General features: G+C 38.1%; 1 protein-coding gene across 4 annotated transcripts in view; it reads left to right on the top strand.

Moving 5' to 3' along the window:
- The window catches only part of EML6 (EMAP like 6), a 135976-nt gene that overhangs the window by 103252 nt on the left and 15804 nt on the right, over positions 1-16920 (top strand). For 2 of the 4 annotated variants that reach the window (XM_075413619.1, XM_075413618.1), the window contains 4 exons: positions 465-641; positions 750-951; positions 1184-1310; positions 6806-7394. In XM_075413619.1, the coding sequence (XP_075269734.1) occupies positions 465-641; positions 750-951; positions 1184-1310; positions 6806-6935 (636 nt within the window). In that variant the 3' untranslated portion in view covers positions 6936-7394. Of the gene's footprint in view, positions 1-464; positions 642-749; positions 952-1183; positions 1311-6805; positions 7395-10380; positions 10396-11684; positions 11694-13273; positions 13353-14567; positions 14698-15915; positions 16015-16920 lie in introns of those variants that run through there. The other 2 variants (XM_075413620.1, XM_009931317.2) reach the window with 2 other exon arrangements.

Here is a 16920-nt window from a genome sequence, read left to right as displayed (position 1 = left end):
GGTAGAACTTGCAAGTGTCTGTTTGTGTCTCTAAACTTATTTTGGTTTGCTTAATAGCCGTAATTTCCCATAATCCCCTTTCCTGAGGAATCACCTGTTTTCTGTGTAATCAGTGTTCATACAGGTTATAAACCATTTTTAAACAGTATGACCTGCCTTTTAAGGAGGTTGCTTATTTGTGACACATATTTCTTCTACAAAATTGCCAATGTTTAGCACCTCAGAAAATCTTTAAGGAGATTTGTATCTGCATCATGCTCTACCTTGGGAAAGCAGAAATGTTTAAAGTTTTAAGCCTTTTGATGACGATACGCTGTTTGTATTAACTAGCTGGAAAGAGCGAACACTTTCTAAAAACACTAATAAAATTCAGTTAATATCAAACATAGAAGAATATACACATGAAACTAGTGTGTATTTGGTATGTATTAAGATGACTTCTTTTGGGGAAATTTTGATTGCAGATAGAGAAGATTGAGTGGGACACCTGGACATGTGTTCTTGGTCCTACTTGTGAAGGAATTTGGCCCATGCACAGTGATGTCACCGTTGTAAATGCAGCTAGCCTTACAAAAGATGGAACACTATTAGCTACAGGAGATGATTTTGGTTTTGTGAAGCTTTTTTCATATCCAGTGAAGGTAATAAGTGTATTTATTTCTGTGATTGGGAACTGCGCAAGAAAAGGAATTAAGGAAGACTGTTCGCGATATGTCAGACTGCTAATATGTGAATTCTTTGTGCTACAGGGCCAACATGCAAAATTCAAGAAGTATGTGGGTCACAGCGCACAGGTAACCAATGTGCGGTGGTTACACAATGATTCTGTGCTGCTGACTGTAGGTGGTGCTGATACAGCTTTGATGATCTGGACCAGAGAATTTTTGGGCATTCAGGAGAGTAAGCTGGTTGATAGTGAAGAATCAGACACAGACGCAGAAGAAGATGGAGGTAAAAAGGATTGTATAAAACACATCTTTAATTTAGTCGTTGTTCCACAGAGACTCATACAGGCATTTAACTTGAAATGGGCAAGAAACTTCCATGTGCTAAAGTTCAGTGTAGGGAGACCATGGTAGGATTTGTTTTGTCTTCAGCTTTTATTGGTGCAGATCTTCTTGTTTTCTACTCTACTGCTATGAAAAAGGTTAGTTTGTTTTATTTTATGTTTTATTTTTCTAAGGTTATGATACTGATGTTGCAAGAGAAAAAGCAATTGACTATACCACTAAGATCTATGCAGTAAGCATCCGAGAAATGGAAGGGACAAAGCCACATCAGCAGCTGAAGGAAGTTTCAGTAGAAGAGAGGTATGTCACACAAAGGCATTAATTTCCAAATGTACATTGCATTCTTTTGAATCTCTTTTCATTCAACTAAAATTAGTCCTTAGAAATAAGACAGGAATTTTAAAATTCACAAGATAACATTTAAAATGGTGTTCACAGGGTACAATGTGTTAATGTGGTGGAGAAAAATACGTATATGTAAGTAAAACACCTGTGAGTGTTGTGTTCTCTTCTGCTGTTCACATAAGCAGTTATATTCTTTTCTAATTAGTATATGTAGCTGTACATGTGTCTGCAGCAGGGTGTTTGTGATAGGGCGAGCTTGTAAATATTTTGTAGTTAAAGCTTTTGGTGATGTTTTCATTGAAAGATATTCAGTTGCTTATAATTGTGTCAGGTCGTTGATGTTAAAGCTGAAATTTCCCGTGGTACGTGTTGGCCTTAGGCTGAATGATTCTGAAAAAAATAAGCTGGAAGCAGAACAGTGTTGGAGAGGACAGTAAAGACAAGAGGTAAGACCTAAGCATAGAGGGTGAGGTGCAGTGAAACACAGACCTAGGGGAGTGGGTGAGTAAAAACTCTTGACTGGGACAGAACAGGAGCATCTGTAACCAGTAAAATACATTTCTCTGTAATCTGGAACAGTAAATATACACCTGTGAATCCAGCTGATGGCTCAGCTGTGAATCCTTGCAGTCTCATTTGATAGAACTTCTAGTTATGAGTGGTCATTCTTTTATCATAAGTTTTCTTGCTTTTGCTCAATTTTGGGCACTGTGACAAAAAGGACTGCTGTCGGTTAACCCACAGAAAGAATCTGAGCTTAGTTGTTTCCCTTCAGTTTACCCAGAACACAGGACTAATAACAATACCAGTAGTGTGATGGCCTATTGTTCTCTCCACAGGGATCCTGCCCTAGTTAGAGAACAGGATACATAGCCTCAGGGAATACAGTGGGCACAGAAGCAAGCGCTGGTGCACTGTAGGATGCCTGCTGCAGGTGTTGCAGAAGATGAGAGGCCTGTGTGTAGGAAGAGGCTGGGATGGCAAAAATAGAGCACTCTGGAGCCTGTGGAGGGATGCCTTCTTGCTGTTCCTGCTTCTGGCACAGAGCTTCTTGGGGGTGGTTCACAAATAGAATATTTTTACAGGCAGCCTCCAACTCTGTGTACCTTAATTCCTGCTGTCAGCTGAGAGAAGTACGGCTGAATTTGCAGAAAAACTGTATAGTCACAGCTGCAGGTGGAGATCATTCAAGCAGTTCTTTGAACAAAGATGTAACACATAATTACATTGAACAGATTCAGATCTAAGGTTCTCTTACTTGACTAATGAGAACTACTGGCAACTTTTGAGATGCTTGGCTTTAAATCTCCTTGGTGTCCTGATTTGCAAGATACAAAATGGAGTTAGTAATACTTCCTAATCTTATGCAGACCTTTGAAAAATAAATTAGTATGTTTTTAAATAAATATGTATGTTTTTAAAGCTCTCAAAGAATGCAGTCCTGAACATCATGGACAAAAAGTAATAATTCATATTTTTTTCCCTTGACATTTGAGTAGGAGAACAAATGTGGGGTGTGAAAGATGAGGAAAAAAAATGTTGCACCACTTTATTTTTTTCACCATGTTTTAACAAAAGCGTGTAGCAGGAGGATTAGTGATTTTTTTTTTTCAATAAAATGTTGGACCATAACCACTTCTTTTCCCCTTCTTTTAAGGATATCTCTTTCCGTTTTCTCATTTACTCATATAAAGTCTTTGTTCCTCCATTTTTTCTGTAAAAAAGACATAGTGTATTATCTCATAAACATGAATGTTTTGAGATTGAGTTAAAAAAATAAAATAATTTGTTTTGGGCAAATACTGCTAAATTGTTTTTACACATGAAATAACAGGTGCCAATGGTACCATGGCCAGATGTTTTATACCAGAAACCCTTGTACCTTCCAGCTGCTTTATTCTACTTTGATGATACAAAAGCAACCGTAGAGTGAGTTTAATTGACCAATTAAGCTGAGCTTACAATTGTTTTGTACTAGTGAATTACCAACAATATGAGCATAAGCATCAGTCGCTCCTGAAGCTTTTCAGCACTACTTTCAGGCTGGGAGTGAAAATCACCACAGTCTGTTTGGATCCCTAGGAAGTTTTGCTTTGCTAAAACCTGGCCATGGGTCTGCTGTCTGATGAAAGCAAGCACCCTGCTTCTCAGAGGAGTATCTCAGTCTGCCACATACACTTCAGGCTTCCTGACTTTTGAGTCTGTCCACATACTCAGTCCTACACTGCACAGCTGATTGAGCTGAACCTGCTGTGTTGCTGTGGAGGAAGGCACCCCCTGAAATCAGCAGGCACTTCATCTTTTTCAACCTTTTTAACAAAACATATAGTACTTGCAAAGCAGCACAGAACAAATGAAGCAGGCTTCCTGTTGGTCGCACTAAAACTGATAATCCATAATGCAGGTTAAACGTGCTTTGTGCTATCCAATACTACAAAGCAACACTGAAGCTGGAAGCTCCTCTAGTGTTTCCACACTACCCACTCTGTTTATAGATGGTGGGCCTAATTAATTGGATAGACACCTCCTCTGCAATGAGGTTGCCTCTGATTTCCAAAACAGTCTCTTCATAATGACTCTACATGAAAATAGGATACTGTAGCCTATCTGAAGGAATAATCTATCCATAACAAATTCTAGACTGAAGAGAGTAAAAAGGAAGATTTTAACATTCTCTGTATCTTTTTGCTTCTTGCTGTCTCTATGTAATCAACAGTTTTGTACTTCATTTCAAAATAACTCTAAAAATAAACCCTTGTAACTGTCCTTTCCATCTTTTCTGATGAAGAGTTACAGACATTTTTCACATTTTTTATATGTCTTCTTTCAATTACACCTGCTTCAATAATACACTTTGGTATTTGGAATTTGCTGTTCTGGTAAATTTGTCAACATAACCCATACTTTTCATATATAGCTTGTTAGGCAAAGATATGTTCACTTCCCTTTCTCCTTTGCATTAACATAATTTACAGAATTTATAGTAAAAAAATTAGAACCAGAAATTTTATGGTGCAATGTAGGCAAAATGTCAGTTTCTGAGGCTGTTGTGCTGGGATAGGGCCTTAAGCTGTGAAAGATACTGGACTTTGGATGCAGAAAGATAAGATTAATGTGTTGGCTACTGCAGTTGTGGAAGACTTTGGCTTTTGGCCACCGTTGTACCAATATGCTCACATTTTAGGCAGAATCTCGACAGTCCCTATTATGACTGCTTCGGAATGAAGCTGACTTCTCTCATAAGACATATGAGCTATGAGGCAAGCTTCATAGCCGTGCCAGATTTCATCTTTTCTGAGAATGCAAAGGATTGCAGCAGCTAATGAAAGGTTTGTCTGACCACATTCTAAAAGATTCCTGAAAGCACTGGGCTGACTTTTGTTTGCACCTACAAGGGTCCAAAATGATTGTTGATCAAGCCAGATGAAATTAAAAGCCTACGAATACTCAACTGTCAGTGTTCAGGAAAACCCAAGTTCTAAATCAATGGGTCTTCAGGACCCGGAGTCTTGAAATCTCTGTGCTGCACAGGGCTCAGTGAGATGAGAAGTACTATTGAAGCCAGTTCACAAAGCTTTACATTTTCTGCAAAAGGCACAGCTGAAGTAGCCTCTCCCAGTCCCTTTAGATATGAAGAAGGGAACCAAGAGGATGTATTCCATTCTCTTTCAGGCAGGTATGTGGGAAAACCTGGCAGTCTTTCGAGGGCGAAGATTGTCATGATAAAACATTCCAAATCCCAAATCTGTTCTCTTTGTAATTGTGCCATATGTCTGTATGAAGACCCCAAAGATTAGATTGTGCATTTGATAGGATTTGCACACTGTGAATGCTCTGATAACATACTCTCTAAACTTGAAAATTATGTTACAAGGCCATTTAAGATTGAAGCAGGGAGTTAATCACAAGACCTGAAAAACTGCCAGTTCACTGCATTGCCAAAAGCAGTGAGGTTCTAAGAAGAAAGATGTGTCCCCCTTGCTGTATTTTCATTGTGTGTCTGAGAAAGGAAAAATTGTGAGTTATTCATAGGTTTAGAGTGTAGAAATCCAGAATTAAACAAAGTAAGCTTAAATTAAGAAAAGAAAAAAGAGAGAAAAACAGCTCAAGCAAGAGACAGGAATAGCTGGGGCTATTGCTCTGAGCTGCTTCTTAGGGGCAAGGACTTTAAGCTCACTATGTTTCTTTTTTTAAATAGTAGTATTCAGAAGGTGAATTGTTGCTTAAAAGGTTATTTTCCTGCTTATATAATACAAACCCGCTTCAAATGTACTGTATGACACCTAGGAGACAGTTTTGGGTTAAGAAGATGGCCGTTTTATTTTCCTCTATTACAGCTGCATTTCCATCTTTTTAACATTGGTGTTTGCTACAATAAGCTTGCAGAAGTCTATGCTTCTGTAGTATTAAGAGTGGTGAATCTGAAAAACTCGAAGTACATTATCTCTCTAGACATAACAAATCATTGTACAGTTCGGGAGGAGTTTGATCTTGGAAACTGTGATGTGTCTGTTGAGAAGATTGCGAGTATATGGTTGAGAGCTGATACAGGCAGTGCTGGGTTATGAGGGGAAAGCTTTGCAACAAACACCACCCTTCTGGAAAGGAGTCAACAATTCACAAATGACTCCCCCAAATTAATACAAAGATTTACTCTAGTGCCTTTTTGTCGAAAGAGAGGAGCCAGCAATTCTTGTCCCTTCTCTCCCCCGTTGTGGGAAAGAGAGTAGGAGGACAGATTTTATATACTACTTAATACAAGATAACTGTGACTTTGAGCAGCTGCTGTGCATCCTCTATTACTACCTAGCATGCGCTTTTTGCTTAGCACAATCCAACAAGATGAAAAAGAAATCTATATTACACTCACCTTCTCCAGAGTATTTGGCTTCTAAACAAACTGGGCAGAGAAATGTAAAGATTATGACAGCCAAAAAACTTATATATGACAAACTTAGGGATAATATTAAGGTTTTTCCTTAGAAAATAAGATGAAGACCCTTTATCAGATGTACTTTTCCTGTCTTTTTTATTTACATAATGAAAATAATGGTGGTTCTGCCAATATCTTGGAGAAACATAGAAGTTACATGATAGATTTTACCTGCAGGATATGCAGATGAAAAAAAAAAAAAGTCATAGTCTAGTATTTTTGTGGGGGACCCAGGATATACTGTTTCTGTCAGCAGCTACAGCTTTAGGATGGAAAAATAACAGGAGAAATGAGGCTGAGGAACAGTTTTAAAATGTCTTGTGGTTGTATTAGTAGGTACATTTGGTTAAGATAATTAATTGATTGTTGTTTCTCTCTCCTCTCCCCAACCTTCTTGTTTTTCTTCTTCTCCCTTTCCATGTCTGTCCCCCTACCCTCCCCACCTGCCCTTATTTTTCTCTTCCTTTTTTGCTGCTCTGATTGGCATCCTCTTCTTTGCTCTGCCTGTGTGAAACAGAAGTGGGGTGCCAATGAGAGGTGCTGCAGGAGCAGTCTCGCGGTGTGGGAGCTCCAAGAGCACTGCTCCCCCACCACGGGACCTCTTGGTCACTGGTGGGACTGTCCCAGACAATCCAGGACAATTGTAAGCTATACTGCCCGTTATGTAGGAATTGTATTTCATTTCAGAAAAGGGCCAACTTTTGAACTGGGACCATTTTAACGGGCAGAGAATTTATATGATAAGAAGTAAAACAAGCTTGCGTGAAGACTGTATTTATGTTACTAATATGAAAGCCAAAGATATATTTGCATTTTGCATTCTACTAACCGCTAACATATATCCTATGTTTGCAGCTTTCATTTAGTTTGATTTGCATGACTCTACATAAAAACACAAAAATTCTGAAAGCTCTTGTAATATACCTGGTGATGGAAAACACTTTAAAGCAGGTTGAATGTGTAGCAAACAAAAAGCAGCATTAGCATGTTTGTCTAGTTTTCTGTTTTCTTCACATACTGGCTTGTCTCACTCTCCGAGAGTTATCTGTCCCAGAGCCTGTTCTCAGCTGTGGTGTAATCATTTGTAATCATATGTTCTGATAAAGATGAGAAGTTAAAGAAGGTTAAGAAGTTGGATTTTCTCTCTTCAAGTATTATACTTTTGATTATTTGTTTCTTTAAAACAACATGAGCTGAATTATTAAGTGTTCAAAATAGCCCCCAAAAGTGGTGAGTACAAGCCTTTGTACCATAAAATGAATTTTTAGACATGTGGTTACAAACTTGATTCATGCACTTTTACATGCACACTGCTGTGGGTGCAGTGTAAAAGCTTTGAATGTGAATCTGTGTTTTATTTATGTGTAGGTGGGCACTATTCAAAATATATCTGGAAAAACACATCTATAGGGCAGAGGAAATAATTTTGGGCTTATTTCAGCAGAAACCTGAGAATGAGTAGCATCCTTTGGAATATTCACTTTCACTTTCTCAACAGCTTTATGATAAGTTAATGCATCCTAAATGTATTTGGCAGCATGCTGGTTTCATCACAGTTGTCCCCAAGGCTTGAACATGCTGTGACTGGTATTTTTACAGTCCCTGCCAACCTACTGAACTCAGAGTCAATCTCGCTTCTCCCACAGGTCAGCACAAAGCTGGCCCAAAGGTCTTTTTCATTGGTGTGACACTTGGTGGGTGTGGAATTGAGGGATGCCAATACTGTCACAATGCATGACCTCTTAACATTTCTTTCTCTGAACTTGAGTGCTCTCTGCACTGGGGCCGATGTGAAATATTCAGCTTTTTTTGAGTGTTGTTGTGTAGTCTGTAGCCCAGCAAGCATCAAAAAAGCATTGTTTCTGCTATGTTTTGCTATGCAGGGGAACCTATTATGTTTTACCTCCAGCCCAAAAGTTCTCATACGCTGTTGGTTGAATATTTTTACTTATACAATGAGCACAGCTGCAAAACATGTCAGAGTTTATATAAGGAATAACGAAACAAATGGAAAGGACACTTCCTCTCAAACATGATCACAAACCCTGAGAGAAGCCCAAGGAGAGAGAGGGACCTTCCAGAACATGCTAAAGTTGGCTTGATTCTGATGCCTTGGTAGTATATGGAGAGTTCTCCTGAAGTCTCGTTACCTCAGGTATTCAAAACTTATTAGCTCAAAGACAGAAATCTAGGTTTTGCCTAAAGCATGTTACAATGTGTTTCCTGAAGCTGGTTTTGGCAAACAAGGCTGAGGGATCTTCCAGACAGCCCTGTCTGTCCAGTGTATTATGTATGGCAGATCTCTATGCAGCAGGGCTAGCCTATTTACATGAGTTGTTTAGTTTAACAGCTTTACAATATGTTTAGAACAATAAAGTTGTTGAAAAATAAAGGCCTTCATATTTCATTCAGAACTGATTATCCTTCTTATTAATCTGCTTTTCTGCTTGTTTCACATTTGGAGACTGAACTAGAATGACATGTGAATGCAATGACTAGCTTCCCTTACAAAATACGAAAATGGCTACCACCACCACTACCATTGATCTGCAACACCTTTTCCTTGGTTTTTTGTTGTTTTGGTTTGGTTTTTTTTGTTTTTTTTAAAGAGTGCATCAGCGTACATGTGAAATCAGAAATGTTGTAACCATGCTAAGGCTTTTTCAGTGCTACACTTCTGAAAAATAATTTAGATTACAATTGATGTTTCCTCTAGTTTGGTTTCAGCTTTGCTTTGATCCACTGTATTAGAAAGTAGGATATTTTCATATTAAATACTAATCTTTTTTGTTGTCTTATGTTATCTACAAAATGTAAAGGAAAAGTAACAGCAGGAAAAGTTGTATGTAAAACTCCTATGTATGTTAGGATGAGAAAATCCCAGGGTTTAGAATTCACAAAATCTTTTAGTCACTTTTTAAAGCCCTAGGAGTTTTGCAGCAGTTTTAGGGCACTTGGGAGTCCCCGTCCTGTCAACAAGTGGAAGTGTACTTCTAAAAGTTGCTTTTGCATTTTTTCTGAAATGAACAGTACATTTTTTAAATCTTGGATTTTTAATTCTGCTGTCCAAACAAACCTACCAGTACTGGATCATCTTACCTCTCTCTGAACCTTGCTTTCTCTCCCTGGGAGCAGTCCTGCTCATTTTTATTTTTGTGTGGCAGGCAAGTATGTTGCCTCTCCAGTTAGCAGCCATCTAAATGCACACATTAGTCTCCCGTTTGGACTCTCTTCAGCTTCTTCGCTACCCACCATTTCTGCTGGGCCCAGCCCGTCACCTTCCCGGTGTCAGGACAGTTTTGTACATCTGTCCCCTCATTGCTAGTCACTTTCATTCAACGTTGTTTCTGAAGATCTAATTCTGTTCCCATTGGCCTCAGAACAGAATATTTGTGTTCTCACCAATTTAGTACTGATGCAGACAGCGTCTCTCATCAGAGAGCAATTGTGCCATGTGCTCTAAAAACATGAGTTGGTTCCTGTCCCATAGAATTTACCATAACAATTTTTGGTCTGCTTTTTCTCTCCTTTATTTTCCGTCTAAATAGATCTGACTCTTTTTTTCCCATTACTTTGGCCTTGTTCTCTAAGATCACATCTCTTTTCTCCCTCAAGTTGCCCCACTCTTCCAAAACCCCATTCCTCCCCTACCCAGCTCTCGGTATGTCCATTTGCTTGTCTCTGTCCTAGTGTTGCCTGTTCACTGCACTCGTGATTTAGGCTCTTCTTTCTACTCCTCGGTCTTGGCCATTTCAGATAGCCTTCTTGCTTAGGTGAGAGTCAGTGAATTGTCACTTGCACATTTTTACATTTCTGCATGAAGACCCATGAAGACAGTGGGTGAGATTTTGTCAGTTTAAATCTGGAGTTAGCTCACTGATTTATAACCATGCATACTTGTGTAAGCATATCATCAAGATAATCATTAGTAACAGACATTTTATTTGCTGTATTCACAGTATGTAAAGAACTGAAAGCCCTCTAATGTCTGACTGTGTCTTATCTTTCCTGGAATATAAGCACATTTATTTTAAATTACTCGAAAGAAACCGTTAATGCTTGTATTATGTTTTAACTTGCTTTCCTTTGGAGGCAGGGAATTGTCAAGTAAGTACTAACACAGAGCACAGAAAAAGCACACTTGCTGTGAATGTACAATGCAGATTGCATAGGTCAAAAAGGGTAAATATATGTAAATTGCTACAGTGCAAATTTCTTGACGCTGCCATCTTATGTATCAAAATAAATGAGGTGTAGTCACAGACTAGTTAAAAATGAAACGACTTCTAAAAATGATAAAAATTTGATGCTGTTTTACATTTGTTTTATTAAGATTATAATAAGGCAATGAATGCATACATGTGCATATATATACATGCATATGTATATATGAATGCACACAACATTTGTGTTTGTGTGTACTGTGAATAGATATATATAAAAGTATCTGTGTGTATGTGTATGTTTCCAAATTAAATCTCATGCTTACAATCTAGTGATTATAAATCATGTCATAGTGGTAGTGTTCTCTTGCCTTCATAACAAAATTTTGGCTTGCTCTTGTCATAAACTTTAACAGATATTCCTAGGCAAAGAAATGTACAAACAATCCATTTTAAAATTACACTAAAACAGAAAAAAGACCAGGAAGCATACAAGAAATGATGACTATTTTCATAAGTGCTGATTCAAAGGCCTTAGTAAATCTGAGCTAAAATGGCTTTTGCTGTTCTAGCATCGCATAAAGATTTTACTTTGTAAGAGAATTAAGTTTTGTAAAAATTTACTCCACCTCTTCTCTACTGGTGACTGCGCTGCTATTTGGTCCAATTATCACTGATGGTTATGTAATGTGACTTGACTGACCACTTTCAGAGAAAATAAAGGTACTTGTTTCCCTGTGAACAAAAAAGTACAAGCTGTCCCCATAAGTTGGCCTACAAACGAACACTTATGAGGCTAAATTGCAGGCTGAACTAGGATAGAAAACAAGCATCCATTGTGTGAAATTCTCAACAGTGGTTATGAGACCGCTGAGTTTCTACCAGTTTCCATCCCTATCAGGCACCTGAAAAGAAACAAACATGTGGAATCACATTCTCGTTCAGTATAAAGTGTGCAGGAAGCATGGATGTAGCTTCCTTTTTCTCCTCCGTTCTGTAGGAACTTTAGTTCAGAATGTACCCAGGGATGCCAGGGTATGATGTTTCCGAATTTGTAGACTGGTGCACTCTTTAATTTCTGTTTTAGTTCTTGATGGCATGCTTGAATAGCATGTTTTGTGCCACAAAGGAATGACTGATCAACTCTAAAAATGCTTGTGCATGAGTAAACTGGTCAGAAGTACACCTAAACTCTATTAAATTTCTTACTTGGCTTTGTTTGCTGCTTACAAGGGGATCAAGGTAACTCTTTCACTCTTTTAATGTCACAAGATCACCTGCTAATGTACTTTGCTCCTACTTCTGAGTTCGCTTGTTTGCTTGAGAAATGGGTTACTTTGTTTACCTCCAGCTTTGTTCTGTCTTTCTGTAGAGCACAGATTTTCATGCTATGTACTCCTGCAATGGGTAGTCTTGCTGTGTAGCAATAACTGTTCTAGCTGTGCATTTTGTCAATTGTTGCCTTTAATACCTTCCATGAACTACACAGTACCAGAAAAAGCAGCTTCCTCTAGGCAAAAGGGACTTCATTCTTCTGCAATTAATTTTTGCAAAATGAGAATTAATGGTAGTTACAGTGTAAGGACAAGAACAATCTAATTTTCACAGCATATATAATGTATATCAAGTTCGCACCTTTTTGAAATCTTAAACTGTGGAAATGCTTTCCAAATTCGTGTGTTTATTAAATAAATTGAGGACAGGCATTTTGGTTTTTTACTTACAGAATCCCACTGTTGTTTAACTCCGTCTCCAGAATCTGCAATTGGAGTTTAAAGGAACACAGCGGGGTATTTTTGTATTATTAACAGCAGCCAACAAGTGATGTTTTGGAGCAAGCATTTAACCATAATATCTGTTTTTATTCTTTTGCCATCACCACTTCTACTCCAACATTCTAGCGTGACCTATTTTCAAACGTGACAAAGATTCTAGGCCAGATTTCCATGCGCTGATTTCTCCAGTAATCCAGTGCAATTTTTATGGCTCCCTTTAGCTGTTGACAGGGTTAGAATAAGCCCTCATGTATTTCTGTTAACACAAAGGGAGAATCATTATGCACAATGGTCATCTAAAGCGGAGCCTGTGCTGCGGGCATTAGATTCTGTAAGGTCATGAACTTCTAGGGAGAGGCTGAGCTCCCTCTACCTCTCTTAGATTTACACCTCTTCTTTTTTGCTCGGAAGGATCAGTAGTAGGTTATCTGTCTTTAAAGACCACTTGCACGAATCAAATTTTGTTTCAGTCTGTGTTCTGCATTTGTCTTTTTAGCTACTTTTGGCAACTGTAATTATATAAAAATGCTTTGCTGGCCTTAGACTCTGTTAAATTCACATGGGTGAATGACTTGTACATTTAAAAATGTACCCATTTTATCTTTAATGTGATTTTGAGAAGATTTTAATAAAGTCAGGTCAAGGTTTTGTGATGGGATTTCTCAGAAGCAGCAAGGTTGGGGCAAGGTCAAGTGCCAGCTGTAGAAAATCTTTTAGATCATTTCTGAAAGCAACAATTTGCTATCATTTAGTATTCAAGGATTTTCCCATGGATTTAAATCATTAAAGTTTTTTTAAAAAGGTGTAAGGTAGTCTGTTCTGCCACTCATCCACAAAATCTACACCAATGTTTTTTCTGCTCTTTCCATCAAAATGCATATAATTTCAGTCAGTTTATTGTACTACTCTAAAAAAAGCCAGGCATTAAGCTCATACAGTTGCAATTGGCCATTTCCTGTCCGCATACAAAACATATGCTATGGTTTTGGAGGTTTTATTTTGCTTTCCAACATATTGATTGTCTTCTTTATTAAATGTTTGTTTCAGGCCACCAGTTAGCAGAGCTGCTCCTCAACCTGAAAAACTACAAAAGAACAATATCAACAAGAAAAAGAAGCTGGTTGAGGTCAGGCTTAATACTTTTTCATTTGCTTTAGAAGTAATAAGTGCTGGTTGAAATTCATCCCTATTCTGAGGGCAGCAAAAGTCAAGTATAGGTAGAAGAGAAGAGAAAGATATTTCTAGAAAGTGCTTTCAGCTCTGGTGGCAAACACCAGCAGATGTGACAGACAGCAACCTCTGTCAGAAAGAACCTCAGATTCAGGGTGTTAAAGCTTACCTATAATATGAGTTCTCTCCAAACCCAAAATTTGTCTCATAATTTGAAGGGCAGGTAGAGCCAACGTGTGTGTGCATCCACATCAGAACCTACGCTCACTACATAATCCCAAGGGAAATACAGTCAGAAACTGCACTTTCACACATGAAAAATCATATGTGTGATTTTGAATGATGGAATTTGGAACATAACATTTTTCACAAAAACTGTAGGCCCTCCCGAACAACTGTTTTTGAATTTTCACATGATATGCTGAACGAGGAATATTCTCTGATCTGTGTGGACAATTTGCAACAGTTGCTCAGTCTGTCAATGTCACTCAAATTGTTCCAAGTAAGCTGTAATTGTGTACAGATTTATTAAATCTGTCTTCTAGACTAAAAAGTGACTTCAACAACAATCCATTAACCATCACTGGTTTTCTGGAGAAAATTTCCTTGGCAATTGCTTATTGTAAGCTAAAATTACATCTCTGATTAATGTTTTGATTGCAGAGTTACTCATAGCCTGCCTTTGCTTTTTATAAGGACTTCAAGATCAGAATTTGGTCTGCTAAAATTCGGCAGTTTATGAGAATGATTTTTGAAGACTCTTAAAGTAGAAGTAAAGATATTTGCAAATACCTGAAACCCTGTATAGCTATTAAACTGTGATGGGAAGATTAATAAAATTGGACCTGTTTTGCAAGTTGTATATATTTTGAATTGAAATTTACAGAAACAAAACATTTACAGACATCCGAATTATTAAAGAAATAATAATGTGAATGCAGTGTCTTAGCTGACTGATTAAAGCATTGTAGATTGTCTGTGACAATGTCATGCCTCAATAAATTAGCAGAACAGGGATAACTGATTAATTGTTGTTTAATTATTGCCTCTACAAGATATTTGTAGCTTGTGTAATTATTTTAGAACTGTACTTATGTGGTCCAAACTCTGTAATCTCCTTGTTTCTTCTTTCATTTCACTCTTATTCTTTCTTTTTATTTTACTTGACCAGGAGCTGGCTTTAGACCATGTTTTTGGATACAGAGGATTCGATTGTCGCAACAACCTTCATTACCTAAATGATGGTGCTGATATTATTTTCCACACAGCTGCAGCAGGCATAGTTCAAAATCTTTCCACTGGTAATTCAACTTGAAACAATACTTTGAGATAAAAAATGCTGTACAAGTAAAATATTTCTGATTTAAATTCTTAACTTTTTAGCATTCCTGTAACTTTCTTACATTTTGGGTCTTGATAAGCAATGCAAAGTAATTTCCATGGTTATTATATCAGACTGACCATTTCTTCTGCTCAGGTCATCCTATAGAGCCATCCTGTTCCTTTCAGCGGGTAAGAGATTCTGCTGGGAAGCGTAATAAAATCCTGTTCTATTTCTGCAGTTGTGCCTTGCTAAAATAGATGCTGAAGACGCAGGAAATTCTTTCTCAGAGGAGAAAGCCTGGGTTATGAAATGACTAGTACCCCCAAAAATGTTGGGAGCACTAACATCCATTGTTTCATTTTGAGTTGTTTTAGCCAAGTCATACTTCAGGGAAGGGTACCTTTTGTTGCAATACAGTGTAAGCAAGTTGCTCTTTGGAAGGGGTAGAAATATTCCCTGTGTTTTGGGTAAGAAGACAACTAAATCCACCAGAAATTTATCTGGCCCTAAGCTGTTGCACCAGCATCTCTATATTCTTCATACATCTCAAGAAAAAAAAAAGACAGAAATCGGAGGAATTTGGGCTTTATTTTATTCCCTCTTGTTGCCACAGTGAACCAAATGGTCACAGCGGTGCACTCAGCAGCACTGCTGCCACGAAGGGGGGGAGGCAGAAAAGCTGTCACATCTGGTGACCTTTGGGGACTCCAGTCCTAGCATGGCCTCTGACCTGTGGAGCTGGAAAGCACAGTCCCATCTGTTCTGCTTGGGCCATTTCTCTTGGGAGAACACTGAAAAGCGCAGCCTTCACAGGGCTTTGCCCTCCACTTCCCACCGACTGCTTCGATTGATGGGGAAATCTGGGCCCCGCGTTTACCAGTTTTACTTTCTTCTTGCAGTTACAGGAGGCTACAGGATGATTCTTGGGCTGATAACTGTTTCCCTGGACATAGCTAGTTTACCAAATACTGCTTTTATACATATATATGTGTTAATGGTTATGTTCATAGTGCATTTGGTAATGGTGCCTGGGAATGAGAGCAGAGCAGCTGTGGACACAGTTGTTGCCGTACACCATCCATTCCCTGGAGAGTACAGCACAGGGGTAGCAACAAGCTGCCTGAATATTCTTTGCTTCAGTGAGAGTTATTTCTTCTATACCATTGTGAATAAAAACGTGTTTGACTTTTATTAGGTAGCCAGAGTTTCTACCTGGAGCATACTGATGACATTCTCTGCCTAACTGTGAATCAGCACCCAAAGTATAAAAATATTGTGGCTACCAGCCAGATTGGTAGGTCGCTTTTCATATAACGAAGTTTTACTCAAAAATTATCAAGGCCACTGATTTATTTTGGGCTTTTCTGTGCAAGATTTTACCAGGACATGCAAGTGTTACTGTCCTCAAATTTTTTTCTTTGATTTTGAAGAGGTAATCAAGCTTCAGGATTTTCTTATAATTTCAATTTCATCTCTGTTTGTGAGTCATTGTATTTTAGAGTTAATTGTAATATAATCATAATTGTAATATAATCATATTCAGAAAGCAAGCTTTGATAAACTGCATCCCATTAACCTGTAATGATAAGATTTATAGAATTCCCTCTTTCCTTCCTGTATCTGAGGCACTGTTTAGCAGTAAAATGCTGAGCAGTAAAAATACAATAATGAAAAAATACAGTAATGAAAATTTTCTATGCGGAAGTACAAAAGCTATACAGAAAAGGAAAGAAATAGAGTGAAATCTCAACAGAAGTTATGACACATGTAAGGGGCCAGTTAGAAACCATATATATTTATTTGTTTATTATTTACATGGAGACCCCTGTTAGATTCCCTAGTACCTTTTGCAGGAGTAAACATTGTATGGGAAATGCAGGATCATTTGTCCCAAGCCTTGATAAGGATCTGTTGCCTTTCACTTAAACCAGCTTAATACTGGAATAGTGAAAAAGAGTGGTGTCATTCTAATTCATCTCATTCTGGAAGGACACTCAAGTCCATAACTTCTGTAATAAGTAACTCAGCTTGGGGGCAGAAAAATGATAGGCGATGAACACCTTGACAAACCGTCTGCCACCTGTCATTTCAGTTTGAATGTTGAGTAAACATAAAAATCTGGATGTATTGTCAGAGCTGAAGTTCAAAATACTGATTTCTATGACACGGAAAAGGTGACTGTTAAAGCCCCTTTTTCTAG

The sequence above is a fragment of the Opisthocomus hoazin genome, chromosome 2 (assembly GCF_030867145.1).
Source record: "Opisthocomus hoazin isolate bOpiHoa1 chromosome 2, bOpiHoa1.hap1, whole genome shotgun sequence".
Taxonomy (NCBI): Eukaryota; Metazoa; Chordata; class Aves; order Opisthocomiformes; family Opisthocomidae; genus Opisthocomus; species Opisthocomus hoazin.
This window is presented reverse-complemented; position numbering and strand designations above follow the sequence as displayed.